General features: G+C 41.7%; 1 protein-coding gene across 3 annotated transcripts in view; it reads left to right on the forward strand.

Annotated features, from left to right (window-relative positions):
* Positions 1–18,810, forward strand: part of GRIN1 (glutamate ionotropic receptor NMDA type subunit 1) — a 415,565-nt gene that overhangs the window by 318,746 nt on the left and 78,009 nt on the right. For all 3 annotated transcript variants that reach the window (XM_033960212.1, XM_033960213.1, XM_033960211.1), the window contains one exon: positions 4,988–5,133. In XM_033960212.1, coding sequence (XP_033816103.1) covers positions 4,988–5,133 — 146 coding nt within the window. The remainder of the gene's footprint in view (positions 1–4,987; positions 5,134–18,810) is intronic.

The following is an 18,810-nucleotide window of genomic DNA, read 5'->3' on the forward strand; positions in this document are numbered from 1 at the left end:
CTGCGGAAAATAAGAAAATTCTTTGACAAAGTACAATACAGGATCATAGTCCAATCACTTGTGCTAGGACTTGTAGACTACTGCAACATCCTTTATCTACCATGTCCCACCAACATGATTAAACAACTACAGACAGTACAGAACACAGCTCTCAGACTCATCTATTCGCTAGGAAAATATGATCACATCACCAATGCCTATCTAGACTCTCACTGGCTACCGATACGAGCAAGAACCCAATTCAAACTATACTGTCTACTATTCAAAGTACTAAACGGAACTGCACCTATCTACCTAAACAACCGCCTACACCGAAACCTTTCACCCAGAATAAGGAGAACCCAGATCCTGTTCACCTACCCCCCACTCAAAGGCACTAGATGCAAAAAACTATATGGCAACCTACTTGCTACACAGGCAGCGAAACTTGACCCCACCATCTCCAAGCTGCTGATCACAACTACTGTCTATAAAGCGTTCCGAAAAGATATCAAAACCATACTCTTCAAAAAAACACATCCCAACAACCTAATCTCCCCTCATTTCCTATCCCTACCGCACTTTCCTTGCAATTCCTCCCTTTCAGGCAACATCTAATCAAGTCTCTATGACGATACTTCAATACATACCCGGAAACATTGTAACCACTAAATATCTCAAAACGTCCGATACCTCTACTTATAAACTGAATCTAGCTTTCTGTAATGTAAAGTTATGCTATGTAAAATAATGTAATGTAAAGTTATGTAAGTACTTTAAGGTAATGCAAAGTAATGCAAAGTAAATCTACGTAAAGCTATGTATGAAAAGTTATGTAAAGTAAGGTATGCAAAGTTTGTAAAGTATTGTATTGTCATCGCCTGGAAATGACCAGCCATCTTCTAATGTAATCCGCTTAGAACCGCAAGGCACAAGCGGAATAGAAATCACTAATGTAATGTAATCTAAGATAACTGATTTCATCACATTCTCTGGCAACAAATTCCAGAGTGTATGAAGAAATATTTCATCCAGTCTGTTTTAAATCTACTACTTAGTAGCCTTCTAGTCCTAGTATTTTGGAAAGAGTAAACAAGTGATTCACATCTACCCTTTCCACTCCACTCAGTATTTTATAGACCTCTTCATATCACCCCTCTGAGCCATCTCTGCTCCAAGCTGAAGAGCCCTAGCCGCTTTAGCCTTTCCTCTTAGGGAAGTTGTACCATCCCTTTTATCATTTTCGTCACTCTTCTCTGTATCTTTTATAATTCTGCGACATCTTTTTTGAGATATAGCAACCAGAATTGCACACAGTATTTGATTTGTGGCTGTACCATAAAGCGATACAAGGGCATTATAACATTTTCATCTTTGTTTTCCATTCCTTTCCTGATAATTCCTAGCATTCTCTTTGCTTTCTTAGCTGCCACCAAACATTGAACTGAGGGTTTCAACGAATCCTCAGTGATGACACCTAGATCCTTTTCCTGGGCAGTGACTCCTATTGTAGAACCCTGTATCACGTGGCTATAGTTTGGGTTCCTCTTTCCTACATGCATCAATTTGCACTTGTTCACATTAAACATCATCTGCCATTTTGACACCCAGTCTCCTAGACTCACAAGTTCCTCTTACAATTTTTCACAATCCTTTTGCAATTTAACAACTTTGTGTCATTAGCAAATTTAATGATCTCACTAGTTATTCCCATCTCTAGATGAACTCAATCTGGTTTTCCAGGTGCTAGTGAGTCTGCCCTATGAGCCTTTGGACCAAGCTTCTGTGATGGACCTTACCATCAAGATGGCATTTCTAGTGGTGATCACCTCTACCTGTAGAGTTTCAGAACTTTAGTCTTTGTCTTGCAGAGATCCTTTTCTTAGGATTCTGGGTTCAGGCGTGTCCTAACGCACAGTCCTATCTTTCTTGCCGAAAGTGATTTTCAGCTTCCACAACAACCAGGAAGTACGCTTACCTGCCTTCACACCCTCTGGTTCAAGAAAACATGATTGGGTGTTAATTTAATTGGATGTGTGCAGATTCTTGCTGTGATACCTAGAGGTTTCAAACAAATTTTGATTGTTAGATCATCTGTTTGTGTTGGCTAGAGCAGCCCGTAAAGGTCAACTGGCTTCCAAAGCAACTATTTCAAGGGGATCCATATGGCCATTCCTTCCACCTATATTGGAAGTGGGAAGCATCCACCTGTATCTGTGAAAGCAGATTCCACGAGAAGCATTGCTTCCTCATGGGCAGAATTCTCGACGATTTCCCCAGAGGAAAAAAAAAGAATCTGTAGAGCTGCCACTTGGTCTTCTCTGTATATACTATATTCATTAAGTTTTTAGAGTAGACATGGTAGCCAAACTGGACTCTGCATTTGGATATTCGATTCTGACGTCAAGCTCATCTGTCCTACCCTAAGCTTGAGGGACTGCTCTGTTATGTCCCAAGTGTTCAGGAATAGAGTGTCTGTCATACTAGAAGGAAAGATTAGATTCTATCGAAAGATTAGATACTACTCGAAAGGGTCCAGAGAAGAGCAACTAAAATGGTTAAGGGAATGGAGGAGTTGCCGTACAGTGAGAGATTGGAGAAGCCGGGCCTCTTCTCCCTTGAAAAGAGGAGACTGCGAGGGGACATGATTGAAACATTCAAAATACTGAAGGGAATAGACTTAGTAGAGAAAAAAAGACTGTTCACCCTCTCCAAGGTAGGGAGAATGAGAGGATACTCTCTAAAGTTGAAAGGGGATAGATTCCGTACAAACGTAAGGAAATTTTCTTCACCCAGAGAGAGGTAGAAAACTGGAACGCTCTTCTGGAGTCTGTTATAGGGGAAAACACCCTCCAGGGTTTCACTAAACTGGTGAGACTGGACTCATTTGAAGCACTGGTCTTGACCTAGGGGCCACCATGTGAGCGGACTGCTGGGCAAGACTGACCCAGCAGTGGCAATTCTTATGTTCTTACCTCATCAATTTTCTTTCTAGTAGACATACATTCTATTCATGAAGCCTGCCCTGTCAGTTATCAATTTGCCTGCTTCCTGCACCAATAAGGCTATTCAGACATCTTGTTTCTTTTGTCTAGCCTTGACAAGATTAGAGGCCATGATTAGCGCATTGAAAAATCTAGGGGGTATCTATACAAATCTCTCACATTCTTAATGCAAGTTACACTCCAGTTGGTGACTTGTTTATTTTTCACCTTGTTCTGTATTGCAAATGGTTAAGTTTTATTTCTCTGTTGCATGTTTAATGATATGAGCGCAACAGACATGTTTCTCGGGGAGAGTCCTCGTACTCCTCCCTCTTCTGTTTCTTCTCCATGGCTGACTGTCTGCTTCATTATGAACTGAGGAGTTGAAGGACAGACCAGAGAGTTGGGAAGAGGAGCAAAAGAATGCAAATCAAGCTTCCTACAAGAGTTCTTGTGAAAAGAGGTAGACTACCTGAGTGTTCAGGAATAGAATGTATGTTTACTAGAAAGAAGATTAACAAGGTAAGAACCTAATCTTTCCATATTCAGCCACTATGGTAAGCTTTTTGTTCTGAAACAGCAGTTATGGTGGTTAAAAAAATCCATATATTTAGCACCGTTATACAGATAGTGGCTAGTGCTGAATATCTGGATAAGACAGGCGGGGAAAATTCTATAAGAGGCACCCAAAGATAGGAACCTAAATAAATAGGCGCCTAACTTAATTAGCAAATTGTCTTCAATTATGAGCTTTAACAAGCTCATAATTGAAAAAAATTAAAATTAATTGGATGATAGGCACCTGTCTTCTTAGGTGCAATTCTAGTGGCACCTAACTTCAAAGTAGGCGTGTTTAAGGGCAGAGAAGGACTTGGGCACCACAATGCGCGATTCTCTAAACCTCACCGCCCTTCCTGCTGGTAAATATCTCCTGGACAGCTGCCTCCTCCAATCACGCTGTACAGGACAGGAGCGATGTTTGCGATCTCAAGCCTCGCCCTGCACCGCTTCCTGATTGGCTGCCGTCAGTTCTCACGACGGCAGACATTCAGGAAGCAGGGCAGTGCGAGGCTTGAGATCGCAAACATCGCTCCTGACCTGTACAGCGTGATTGGAGGTGGCAGCGTCTGCCAGTGGAGATGTCTGCGGCACACGTGGAGGTGCCTGCCAGTGGAGATGTCTTCAGCACACGCGGAGGGACCTTGGCCTAAGCTCCACGGCCGGCACCAACCTGATTCCAAGCCGCCAACTCAGCCAAAACTGACTCCAAACATCCGCACCTTCCACCGACGTCCAGTTTGCTCAGGTATTTAAGGGGGATGATTTTTTTTTTTTAAGTTCAGGATTAGCAGCCTTTACTGGGGCGGCTTACCTAACAGCGAGTTTTAATGTCTTTAGATAAGTCGCCCCATTTAAGCAAGCTGCACCCACTGCACAGATTTGTAAAACCCATGTATAGGCCGCAGCCTATACATGGGGAAATACGGTAGGTGCCTATAATATAGGCCTTTAAAACCCTGGCCTACATTACAGGTGCCTAAATTTTAAGTTAGGCACGCTTGTGTGATTGGCAAGAGATAGGCACCTAGATATTTTTAGATGCCATTTATAGAATTTCCTCCTCAGTGCCAGAACTTATTCAGATAGTAACAATGTTCAGTCTGCTATTCAGACAGCTTATCTGGATAACTTAGAACAACCTTAGCTTCTGCCTTATCCAGATAGAACACTAGATAAGTTATGGGAGTGTCTTGTTTTCTTCCACTCTCCTCTTTGCTAATTATCCACATAGTGCAGAGGTGATCTGTAAGGCTATTTAGAAACGCTATTTGAATAGTATTTCTAAATATGCCGTCAGCAACATTTATCCAGATAGCTGATGCTGCTGTCTGGATAAGTGCTTTTGAATGTTGACTCACTGGAGCTCCTTAATTTTCCTCTTCTTTATCTATTTGGTGCTTCCAGTCCATTTCAACAGAATGCATATGTTAGTCTCTGTGTGCTAATTTTCTTACTTCTTCCAGGTGTATTTATGCTGGTGGCTGGAGGAATTGTTGCTGGGATATTTTTAATATTCATAGAAATAGCTTACAAAAGGCACAAAGATGCAAGGAGAAAGCAGATGCAACTTGCTTTTGCTGCTGTTAATGTCTGGAGAAAAAACCTTCAGGTATGACAAACCCTTTTAAAGATAATTCAACAGGTGCATTACTTTCTTTTCATGAAACACTAATGTTCTAATTAGCGGTATGATCAAATCTAGAGCTAGATAAAAGAAGGTAACCCTGTGAAATGAGATCCATGTGTTAATCAAATCATTGTGTCTATTCTAAGTGGGACTCCAAAATGGTGCAAGTACATTATTAGCATTGCAATGCTATCCCTTCATTACCGAAATTAAAAGTTACAAAGACTAGTACAGTATAAAACAGTGTCACTCAGCCTCCGGTTCTGATGCTACATGTGATCCCTTACTGTGGCCTTTTTACTCTTAACATTTAAGGCTCCTTTTACTAAGGTGCGCTAGCGTTTTTAGCGCACACAGGATTTTAGCGTGCGCTAAATCCACGCTACGCTTCTAGAACTAACGCCAGCTCAATGCTGGCGTTAAGATCTAGCACGTGCAGCAATGTAGCGCACGCTATTCTGCGCGTTAAGGCCCTAACGCACCTTTGTAAAAGGAGCCCTTACAGAATAACATGTGTAGAATAATAAGTAATAACCTGATTTGTAATGTGGGGGAGTTTGAGGGGTTTTTTTTTCCTGCCTATGATAATACTGAAAGCAGTTGTTTGTTGTTATATGCTGCTATGTAAGTTTGAGGCTTTTTTTCTCCCTTCCACTCTTTATAGACTGGGATTGAAATGATATGCCTTTCAGTGACCACAGCTGAACAACTTAAATATTTCTGTTTTGAGTTTTGGACTTATTAGTTGTTATCCTTTAGTAACACTCTAGAATAATATGGACCAATATGGAACAAGATTTTGTGTTTAATGCAAGGCACATTTAGGGGTCCTTTTACAAAGGCGCGCTAGGCATTTTAGCAAGCGCTAAACACTAACGAGCGCATGTTAGTCTATGTGCGCATTAGCGGTTAGTGTGCGTGTATATTCAGCGCGCGCGCTAAAACATCTAACGCACCTTTGTAAAACAGGGGGTAAGATCAGATTTTCTAGGTCTCTAGTGCTTACGGTCTCTGCACTCCCGTCATTCATTCTAATCCTTTTTAATAGAAAACAAAAAAAATCAGATTGCAAAACAGAGTGCTGTAGACTCTTCTGGAGTAAAACGGGTTGAATACCACTAGCTTTATCCTTTTCATGGCCAGCTATGCTCTCAGGAAGTTTTTTGTTACAGATGCTTTTCAGGAACTTAAGAAACAATTTTCAAGACTTCAGGCAGGTACAAAGCATGCAAAGTTATTATCCCTGCAAATTTTGCATCCGTTTTCAAAGACAAAGAGTTTTCCATTGAAAACTGCCCAGGAAAAAGGAGCCTTAGAGATCTGCACCTGCTTCTTCTGCCGGTACATTTTTCTTGGAGGGGCAATTCTATAACTGGGTGTTCGCAATTATATGCCCTTTCTACACAGTAATGTAAAGAATACTAGCACTTACTTGCTTATGTGTGCACTTACCCATGAAAATGCCAGTAGGGAGCCTAAGCTCTGTTCTGTAAGGACAGTGTAAGTGGCTTAGGACAGTGGTTCCCAACCCTGTCCTGGAGGACCACCAGGCCAATCGGGTTTTCAGGCTAGCCTTAATGAATATGCATGGAGCAGATTTGCCTGCCTGTCACTTCCATTCTATGCAAATCTCTCTAATGCATATTCATTAGGGCTAGCCTGAAAACCCGATTGGCCTGGTGGTCCTCTAGGACAGGGTTGGGAACCACTGGCTTAGGACATAAATGCAAGGTGGCATACACATGGGTGGAGCATGGGTGGGATGTGGTCAGGGCTCCCACTCACTCGTGTAACTTACAAAATATTGTCAGTTACAAACATGCAAGCTGTTTTGACATGACTACAGGTATAGTAGATCCGTGGCTGATGTATTTGTGGACACAAAAATGTAAGGTGTGCCAATACTGGATTACACTAGTATTCTATAACTGAGTCTGGGCACCCAGATATCTTTATAGAATAGATTGTCACCGCACAGCTTTGGGGCTCCGAAATGGAGGCACTTACTTATAGAATTGCCCCATAGTTTTCAAAATGTAAAACTAACTCTCCTAACTTAACCTGGCCCTGAGCCCACTTTCTTTAGTCCATAGATAAAAGTGCATGTATGCCCGATTCCCATATGTTCTATTATTCAGGGAAAGCATGGTCATTTCTCAAAGAGCCTGTGTATCAGGGTAAATGACTTTTAGAAAATTGCCCTTACTTTATTAATACATTTTTCAGCTTGAAAAGGATCGTTTCAGTGTTTGATTTAATTTCTCCTTTTATTGGTGAAATATTTGAGCAGCCTTATACAGCGGTGATGAGCATTTCTTTTTTTCCTAATACAAACAGTATTACCAGATATTTTATAAAAACTACAATAATTAGACAGTGGAGGGGAGAAAATGTTATTACCAGCATGGTACATCACAGTGATTAAGATATAGGGGATTCATTTCATAACATAATGCCTAAGTCAGGGATCTCAAAGTCCCTCCTTGAGGGCCACAATCCAGTTTGGTTTTCAGGATTTCCCCAATGAATATGCATTAAAAGCAGTGCATGCACATTGATCTCATGCATATTCATTGAGGAAATCCTGAAAACCAAACTGGATTGCGGCCCTCAAGGAGGGGACTTTGAGACCCCTGGCCTAAGTGAAGTATTATAAGAGGCACTTATTTTATGCCTGTTTTATAAAGGCAATCAAAAAAATCCCTATAAATTCCATACCACTTTTTTTTATAGCCTATTATTGTATGATGGACCATCAGAAGATTTCTTTATTTATTTCTTTATTTAATTTTAGTGTTTATACTCCACTTATAGCCTAAGCGGTTTACATTCAGGAACTCAAGTGTTTCCCCTTATCTGTCCCAGTGGGCTTACAATATGACTAATGTACCTGGGGCGATGGAGTGTTAAGTGACATGCCCAGGGTCACAAGGAGTAGCACTGGGCTTAATCCTGCAACTTCGGGGTGCTGAGGCCGCAACCCTAACCACTAGGCCACTCTTTGTAAGCTTGAAATCTTTTGCGCCCCTCAGAGCTTTCTTGTATTCGCACAGCAGTCCTTTATATGAAAAAGGTTAAAGACCACTGATAAATACTGTGTCAGGGTTAAATGGCCAACTGGAGTACAAAGCATAAAGACAATAAAAGGAATATATTCTAGCAGATGATCCCAGGTAAAAACAACATTTTCTCGCATCTCATTTTGTCAATGGTATAAATATGGCAGTGGTGTTCTTATCCATTCATGTGCTCTCTAACTAACCAATAGCCAATCAGAGTCATCCCTTCCACTTCTATATTTAACTCTGAGGGTCCTAAAGAATTTAATATATATATCCAATATTGTTACCTAAAATTTGGGTAATAATCATAAGTGCTTCCTCCCCCCCCTCCCCCTTCTGTGATGGTCACAAGAACTCTCCACTGTATGTCATTGACAAAGTGATTCTTTTCTTTCTAATGTTGCATTAGTGGTGCAGAAAGCATATTAGTAAGTGTGAGATCTGTGTTCATTCAACCTCATCAAACAACCCATGAGGTTCTCCCACTGTACACCAGTAAACAAGGGCAGATGATTACAATTACCACTCTTCTTGTATTGCAAGAGGTCGGGGCATGAGACTGAATGATACAGTGAGGTTGAGGGTCTTCCTCTCTCTCCGTTTCCAGCATATAGGCACACTATTGATATTTGCCATATTTTTGGTATGTGCCTTGAGTTGCAGCTTTATCCCAATCTAAATCTTTATCGGACAGAATTTTACCTGTAGTCAGAGTTTGTCGTGAATCAAGTTTTGCTGCTCTTGCTTCAGGGAAGCAGATCCCCTTTGAACTTTTGGCATACTTTTGCTCTTTTGGGATAGTCACCTTCTGATGGTCTATCATATAATAGTAGGCTATTCAAGAGTGGTGTGAAATTGTATAGTAGTGTTGGGAAATTTTTGCTTGACATATTTTGATCCACCACAGATTAAAGTTCTTTTGCACCAAGCTAAGAAGTTTATATGTTTTATAAAGGCAATATAAGTGCCTCTGTTCCTTTTATAAAATAAACTCTCAGAACTAGCCCTTTTGGTGCACAAATTGATTGCATAAATTTACTCCAGATATGAAAAAGGTCTAAATGTACATGTGTACGCTGTGCATGAACACGTATATATTATAAAATATGTACATGCATTGCAACTTTGCCACTGCTATATCTAACTAGGAATGCTTATGTGTAGGTGCATTCTTGCGGTGTGCTTGCTTTTCATATAAGTGTATCCATGAATAATTGCATAAGAGCCATTTTTCATATGTAAAATATGCTTTACATATGTAATATGCTCTATAATACTAATCCCAAAACTGAGTACTTCTATTAAAGGGTTGCTACTTTAGGCACTAAGGACACACCTATTTGGAGCCTATTCTATAATTAAAATTAGGTACTTAGGCCCTGATTCTATATAGGATGCCTATACTTGGCACCGCTAGGCGCCCTAATTGCAGCCACCATGCGACGCCTAAGTTCAGAATCCGTGTTGATTGTATTTTTTTAATTGGCTTAATTGGCATTGTAATTGACCATGCTAGTTGTCAGTCAATTAATTAATTTACAGTATTCTCCCGCGAATTCGCATTCCGTGGTTCGCGGACTCACTAATTCGCAGTATTTTACGACCGCCTCTTCCTGTACTAAAGTTGGGCTACACCAATCAGGAGCTGTGTGCCAAAGCAGCTCCTGATTGGTGTAGCCTTACTTTAGTAACAGCAAGAGGCAGTCGGAGCATACCACGAGTGATTTTCTTCACTCGCTGGCCTCCAGCTGCCCTCTCCTGCTTTTTGACAGGCGAAAAACCGTATTCACAGCTTTTAAAAATGTGCGGGGTTCATAGAACAGAACCCCCACAAATATAGGGGGAGTACTGTATTTATTTATTAAAAGTTTGACGCCAAACTCTTAGGATGCCTAGTGACACCTAAGTGGAGGCACCCTCCCATGCCTAAGGAATCTATCTGAAAAAAATAGGTGTGGTTAGGGGGTGAAGGATAGATGTGGTTGAGTTAGACATTGTTAGGTGTCCAACATAGGTACGCCAAATTAGGAGAGGGAAAAGCTGGCTTAATGGAGTGGCGCCTATATCTAGGACAACTTGCAATGCCTAAATCTGCTTATGCACCGCTAGGCGTGATTCTATAAACAGCACCTAAAAATTAGGCACTGTTTATAGAATTCAGCCCTTACTGGGGGGTTCAGTGCAAAACATGATTATTCTTTTCTTTTCTTTTTTTTCATAATACATATAAACAATAAACAACTACTGGGAAATGGGAATACCAGAAAGTAGGTTTGAGAGTAATACAAACAATACAATGTACCACCAGCAATAAAACACCAGAAAGATCATGAAAAGTCATGAAACCCAACTTATAACACTGGATGCCTTCAGTGTGGAATAGAATTACAATATTTGTGGAAAGGAGACCAAATCACATTATATTGATGTATATAATTATTGCGTTCTGCCAAATGGTACTCGTAAACAGCTATCAAGCTTACTTGAGTCCACCATTGAGACATATCAAAGGTGTGTTTCCAATATAGTAAGACAGTCTTAACCACTGTGGCCATTATTATTATTATTAATAATAATAATAATAATAATAATAACTTTATTCTTCTATACCGCCACAATCTTGCGACTTCTAGGCGGTTTACAATCAAGAGTGCTGGACATTCAGCGAAATACAATAAGTAGATGTTCAGAGGAAATACAGAGATCAGAGACCTCAGGAGGTTTTGTTGGGGAGCCCCCCCACTTTACTTAATACAGATCGCGGTGGCGTTGTGGGTGGTTTGGGGGGTTGTAACCCCCCTCATTATACTGTAAACTTAACTTTTTCCCTGTTTTTAGGGAAAAAGTAAAGTTTTCAGTAAAATGTGGGGGGTTACAACCCCCCAAACCCCCCACAACGCGGCGCGATCTGTATAAAGTAAAGTGGGGGGGTTTCCCCCCACACACCCCCGTCGGAGCCCCTAAAAACAGTTATTTTCTTCGGCGCACACCTCCGCGCTGCGCTCAGTTGTCGGCGCGCACCTTTGTCTTCCGCGGTTTTGACCTGACACCGGTGGGCACTGATTGTATCAGTTGACAGACTTGGCATCAAAAATAATTCCATAGAGATAATGTGACTTGCAGTTCCTGTTCCCAGATGGATTGGATGGATAAAGATTGATGTTCAGGATATGTGATATTTATAGAAATGGGAGACAATATGAGAAACATGAACACCATTTTGTAAAATCCTGTGAATGTCTGGTACGTGGTCCTCCAAATTGCAGGGCAGAGATTGAAAATATACTTGAATGCAGTTCTTGAGTTGAAGATACTGGAAAAAGTGACAATTGGAGAGACCTTGTTGAGATTTCAATTAATTAAAGGCCACCTTTTTATTAGATTGCTCAAATCATCCCTCAAAGTAAAAATAGCATGTTCCATCTACTGCTTCCAGTAAATGAGCTTCTTATCTATAGAAAAGGATGGGTTACCCCATAAAGCAGTATATAGAGTGCATGGTATTGGCCATTTTAATAAAACGTCTAATAAACAGATATCTTTGCTTATGTTGGAAATGATAGGATTGTAGAGAAGAATAGGGTGCTTCAGAGCTCCCACCAGAGCCTTTAAAAGGAAAAGTTTAGTCAATGTTAATTCCATATCAAGCCAGAGTGGAGAAGGTATAACATTTGAAGCTTGAAACCACCAGCAAGCACTTCTAAGGTTTGAAGCTATTACATAGCTTCAAAAGTCTGGGAATCCCAAGCCCCCTTCTGTGGGAGGACATTTTAGCATTTTGAGAGATATTCTAGGTATCTTAGAGCTCCATAGAAATTTGCTAAAAATAGAATCTACTTGTTTATAAAACAAATCAGAGAAATATCAGAGCATATAAAAGTTGTGGGTGCTATGGTCATACGGATAGCCTCCAAACTCCCCCACCAAGTAAGCAAGAAGGGTGACCAAGAGCTGCATAATTCCTGAAACTTAGTAAATAAAGTCTGAGTATTAAGCTATACCATGTGTTCCCATGTGGAGTAGAACCTGATACCTAGATATTTAATACCAGCAGCACACCATTGAAGGGAAAAGGGTGCAATGCTCTCCTTGACCCAGTGAAAATTCAGAGGCATAACTTCTGTCTTTCTCCAATTAACTGTGTATCCAGATTAAGTACCAAAAACTTAAGCAGCGATAACACCTCAGGTATAGATTTATCTGATGCATCAGGTATAGAAGGACATCATCAGCAAATGCTGTAAGTTTGTCCTCAAACTTGTTACATCTCCCCAAAGAATACAGTAAATCTTGAGGTTAACCAATAGATGAAGAATGGGCTCTAGGGCGAGATGTAAAGAGTAAGGGGGATAGGGGACAACCCTGACCTGTGCCTCTCGTTAAGAAGATAGAATAAATATAACGGTTCTCAACATAAGCTTGTGCCAAAGACGATAATATAAGAGCTGAACTATTTCTATAAAATCCTTTCCTAGGTGAAACCAGTTCAATGTTTCAAAAAGATATGTCCATTCAACATAGTCAAAGGTCTTTCCTGCATCCAAGGCCATGACATATATAGGGCGTATGATTTTTTGAGCTAATATTTGGACATGACTAAAGACCTTCTAATGCAAAAGGTGTGTCATTCTGTACAAGCGGGTTATATCCCAGTAGTCACGAGCCTTGCAGAAGGAATCCACACCAGAATTTTTCTGAATCCCTCCTATTTCACAGAAGGCTCTGCTGTTCCCTACAGTTTTTTTCCTTCTGCAAGCAAGCCTGAAGGAATGTTTCTAATCTGCTCTGCTTATTTCTTTATTTTTGGTCATTTGTGTGTGTGTTTTCTTCATCTTTAATTGCTAAGAGCTTCCCTAATTGAGGATTCAGTTCTGCCTGCATGGAGGAGAAGCAGACTGAGGTCTGCAGCTGACAGGCCAATCTCTTGTAGTACCTGTTAGTCAGCCTGCAGAAGCCTTTTTGGAGCTTGGGAGCGTGCCCTGGTAACATTGCTCACCTACTACTTTCAGGGATTTGAGCACAGGCTGTTAGGCATCTGTAGGGGCTCAGCAGGGTCTTGCAGGATGCTGGCTGCATTATGCCTCCCCCATCCAATTTTTGCATGTCCACAGTCATTGGAAGCTCACTCAAACACTGGTCAGACTGGCAGCCCAAAGATTCAGTGCTGGAAGGATGTTCTGTTTGAGGCAGTGATTTCTTCTCCTAGATCAGCTTCCTTTGATACTCAGGCAGCTGCAGCACATTGCCAGCACAGGTCAGTCAGTAAGGTTGTTGCAGCCTATGAGGAAATCATGAGAGCCTACAAATGTTGTTTTTGAAGGTTTCCACCTGTTCCTTAATGTTCCCCCACTTCTAAAATCCTAAAATTACTAGTTTTTTTTGTTTTGTTTTACCATTTTTGAGGAGGGTTTTGGTGCCAAAATGCTGCCGCCAAGGCCATATTGGATTTCTCAAATTTTTTTAATGCAAAGTTCTTCAGAAGCTTCAAATCGCCTCATTTTGCCTCAGAACTGGCAGGAATGGAGTCCTCAGGCTCTTTAGACCCTAATTCATACCAGGTTTGTTCTGGATTCTTGAAGAACGTTCTTGTACCAAGGGCCATGCAGCACATGAAGGGAGTGCAGGAGCAGCCAGTTTAGCCTCCTCTTTGCTCTCTAGGGCTGAAGAATGGATGGGAAGCCCATTGGTTGAGGTAATTTTCATTTCTGGGCCCCAGAATGGTGGTTGTCCTAAGTGCTGAGCCCAAGAGACACAAGCTAGAGACTCAGCACTGAGACACAAGCTAGCGACACAGAACATAAGAATTGCCGCTGCTGGGTCAGACCAGTGGTCCATCTTGCCCGGAAGTCCACTCACGCGGCGGCCCTTAGGTCAAAGACCAGTGGTCTAAATTAGTCCAGCCTCCAGATGGCAGCCCAAGAGACACAAGGAGACAGCGCTGCCTAGTGCAGCATTTTTTCCAGAATTTGTTAATTTGATGTGGAGAGTCTTTCAGGACAGCTGACCTTACAAGGGGAAGTCTGGTAGCACTTCAGACAGCGCATGAAGGGCCAGGTGCTCCCAGGTTGCATCTACCTCACTGGCTGCAGCTGATCAGGCTCTAGGGGACATTTCCAAGGGAGATTTGGATAAGGGGTCTTTTACAATTCCATTGTTGTCGCAGGATTGCAGTCAGGCACGATTGACCCCTTTGTGGCTCTCGATTTGGGAGATGATCCCATGGTTCTCCAGTTATTTACACCCTTGGCTCTTTTGGACCTAATTACTGATTTGCTTTAGGAGTTAAACTTGGATTTCCAGCAGGTCCTCTCTGCTTTCTCCTCTATCGTGAGTGGAATGAGAGCCCAGTCTTCTATGTTTTCATGGCATCCCGACATTAATATGTTGGTCAGAGAGCATTGGGATGCTCTGGAAGGGTCCCTTAAAGTTGCCAGGACTATGGCTATGCTGTATCCAATGTCACCAGAGTGTCACCAGCTGTTCGTTCAGCCCAAGATGAATTCCTTGGTAACACAGATTACAAAGTGCACCTCCCTACCAAGCGAGGGTGGCATGGCATTAAAGGATGTGCAGAATTTCAAAAGGCTGTTCAAGGCTTTGGCTTTAGGAATCAAAGTGGCCATGCTTCCTGCTTTGTAACCCATACCTGTCATTCCAGGTTATGGAATCTTGAGCGCAAGAGCAACAAACCTTTACCCCAGCTTCTACTAATAGGAGTGGATTACATAGCAAATGCTCTGTGCGACATCATCAGAGATATGAGCAAAGTTTCAGCTTATTCTATCTCAGCCTGGATCAGGAAATGTGCTGGTGAATCTATCTCCACAGCTACTCTCAGCAGACTTCCCTTCAAAGGGCAAATGTTGTTTGGGAAAGGACGGGACAAACTCATGACCAGTGTAGCAGATCGTCGTCCAAAATCTTTGACTGACAGCAGACCCAGAACTTTTAGAGGCTCAGGGTGCTCCAATTTTTGTTGCTTCAGGAAGCCTCAGCAGTATTCAGGAGCCACGTCCCAGGGATCCTTCCAGTGATACAGACAAAGGTCTGCTGGATCCAGATGGCATCCGGGTGCTCAAATCCCATTATAGAATACTAGTATAGATCATCATTTGTGCACCAATGGCATGGCAGGTGTAAATTCATGAGTCCATGGCAGGTGTAAATTCATGCATGTCCATGGCAGGTGTAAATTCATGAGTCTAAATGTGACACTATAGCATGTAAATGACACTATTTTATAAAATGCATGTATAATTGTGGAAGATACCTATGACCTGCCCACGTTCCAGCCATATGAATTCCTCCTTGCATTTGTGTGCTATGTAAGTTCCACACTAAGTTTATAGAATACCACATAGTCCCCAGCTAACAGGTGCAAATCTTTAACATTCATGCACATAAGTGCTAGTATTCTACAATTTGATTATACAAATGGTGCTTACTTTTAAGTATTTACATTATAGAATAAAGGGTATATATGTATGTACATGCACACTTTTTAAAATATGCACTCCCACCGAAGATGGCACTATTTATTACACAATTTGATAGTTGGGAATCAAACATAAAATCTCAACTATATCACCCAACTTCCAGAGTATTTAGCACTCCTGTTAGTGTGCTTGCAAATTTTCAGCGCTCTTGTGATATATTTAATATATTATATAACCAAATGTGGCCTCAGGTACACCTCCTCCACTCTTGATAATACTTTGTATCCAGTGGGAATATCAGTGTATCATTGTTCTCATTGGCCTATATTCTTTTCCTGATAATTACTTTTTTTAATTTTTTTAACATTGTGATATTTTTTTAGAAGTTTTTTTCTGTATAAAATTGTTAATATATCTTCTAATAAATTCATTGTGTTCTCCCGCTACTGGGCTACATGATGCGGCATGTTTCGCAAAAGATTTGCTTTATCAAGGATACCCCTCTAAAATATTTTTTTTAAACTTCAGCTTATCTTAACACTTTAGATGTGCTCAAACCAAACTCCTAATACTCTCCTACTCCAAATACTAACACATATCAATGGTTACCACATATCTTTTCTGAGGTCGAATAGGCCATGTTGATTTAGCCCCTCCTTTGGAGTGTGTGGGGAGTCAGCTGTTTGAAGAAATACTATAAAAAGGTCAGTTAAGCACGCTGCCGCCATCTTGCAAAAAAGCTTTGAGTAAGGTGGAGGAATGGCCATTAACAGACTGGTTTGTGGACTTCCCAGTGGAATGACCTGAAAAAGCAGACCGAGTGGAGGCCACAGGTTGTTGGAGATTCAGGCCATAGAATCTGTGCTTTCCGAAGACTCAGGCTCGGGCAGATATTCCATATACTTCATCGTGCCAAAGAAAGGCTCAGACGATTGGAGAACCATTCTGGATTTTACTCACGTCAATGCAGTACTCACGGTTCTGTGTTTTCACATGGAGACAATTTCATTCTGTCATAGTGGTGGTGGCTCCAGGGGAATTCCTAGCCTCTCTGGATCTGACAGAGGCCTAATTGTATAGTCCCATATTCCCAGACCACAGAAAGTTCTTGAGGTTTCATGTTCTGGAACACCATTACCAGTTCTTGGCACTTTCCTTTGGCCTAGCAAATGCCCTCACACTTTCACCAAGGTGATGTTGGTAATGGCTGCCCATGGATTTACAAGTTCAGCCATATTTGGATGACTGACTGATCAGGACCCCATCGTTCACTGAAGGACAGTAAGCGGTGTCTCAGGTGATCCAAGTTCTGGAGAGCCTGGGTTGGATAGTAAATTTTCGAAAGAGCCAGTTGACTCCAACTTAGGTCCTAGAATATCTGATCCTAGAATATCAGGTCCTAGAATGTCTTGTTCAACATGGCAGACGGCTGTGGCTATCTTCCAGAGGCACACAGACAGAAGCTTTGCTCTCAAATAATGAGCTTGCTAGCCACATCAACTCTTTCAGCGTGGCACTATCCCCAAGTGCTAAGTTTCATGGTGGCCACAATAAATGTGCTGGATGACAGCTCCCAAGCGTCCTCTCAAACGCATTGCTATTGTGTTGGTCTCCTCAGATGAACTCTCTGCAGAGGTCCCTGCCATGGACACTGGAAGCCTAGGCTATTATGAACTGGTTGCTCCACCATATTCCTATGCATAGCTTCCTGGGTAATTGTGACTGCAAATGCCAGTCTCTTCAGCTGGGGAGCTCACTGCAGCCATCGGCCAATTCAGGATTGTTGGTCAACCACCCAGAGAAAGTGGTCAATCAACAGGCTGGAACTTTGAGCCATTCGACTGGCTTTACAGAAGCTGCAGAGGTAGTCATTTCTACTCTTCTCAGGTCTAAAAAGCCAACAGTGGTCTCTGCCTATGCTAAGGCTTGCAAACCTTCTAGCATTGGTGCATCTATGAAAATGAGGAGATATTTTCTGCTCCAGTCTCTGTAGTGTTAGCGTTCCTCCAGGCTGGCCTTGACAAGGGACTAATGGTAGTATCCCTTAGAGTCTAATTAGTGGGACTTTCTTGTTTTAGGACTTGAGACCACAGATCTACGCTGGTGTCTCATCCGGACACAGTCTGATTTCTAAAGGGAGAGCTGCATAAAAGGCCCCCAGTAAAACCTCCATTCCCTTCTTGGGATCTTAACATGGTTTTGCAGGGCCTTAGTCAGGTTCCATACAAGCTGCTGAGGGAAGTGTCCTTGATGGACTTGACAGTCAAAATATTTTTTATGGTGGCCAATACTTCGGCAAGATGGATCTTGGAGTTATAGGCTCTTTCTTGCAGAGAGCCTTTCCATAAATTCACTGAAGTTGTACACTGTTCCTTCCTTTCTGCTGAAGGTGGTTTCAGCATTCCATGTCAATCAGGAAGCCAGCGTTCCAGTCCATGAGTTCCAAGAAAAAAGACCAGATTTTGAAGAAGTTGGATGTTAAGAGGGTGCTTCTCCAATACCTTGAGGTTACCAATGAGTTCAATCTGTGCATCTTTATGTGCTTAAAAACACTGCTAGGTGCAGTGCATCAGCTTCCAAAGCCACAGTTTCCAGATAGATCTGTAGAGCCATTTCATCAGCAAACATTGTTTGTGGGAAACAGTCCCCTGTTTCCATAAAGATGCACTCGCTTAAAAGTGTGGCTTCATTGTGAGCCGCAACTAGGGCAGTCTCCCCTGAGGAGATTTGTAGGATGGCAACTTGGTCTACTCTACATACATTTGCTAAGTTTTACAGAGTGGATGTGGTGGCAAGGGTGGACTCTGCCTTTGGGTCCTCAGTGATACGAGTCAGCGCAGTTAGATTACTGGGACTGCTTTTGTACGTCCTGCTCATCCAGAATGACACACCTATTGCACTAGAAAAAAGATATTAAGTTCTTACTTTGCTAATATATTTTCTAGTAGATAGGTGTGTCATTCTGGACCCCTGCCTTGTCATTTATTCCTGCAAATTGGATGCCAGTCAGACTTTAAAGGTATGAAGAGTAATCATTTGCTGGGATACTTTGGGTATTATTTGAGCTCCTTTAATGTTTCTGTTTGGCATGCTTGTTTTGCTGTTTGATTGTTCAATGGTTCATATGTTTATTATAATTTCAGTACAATCACAAAGTTAGA

The sequence above is a fragment of the Geotrypetes seraphini genome, chromosome 10, assembly GCF_902459505.1.
Source record: "Geotrypetes seraphini chromosome 10, aGeoSer1.1, whole genome shotgun sequence".
NCBI classification, from domain to species: Eukaryota; Metazoa; Chordata; class Amphibia; order Gymnophiona; family Dermophiidae; genus Geotrypetes; species Geotrypetes seraphini.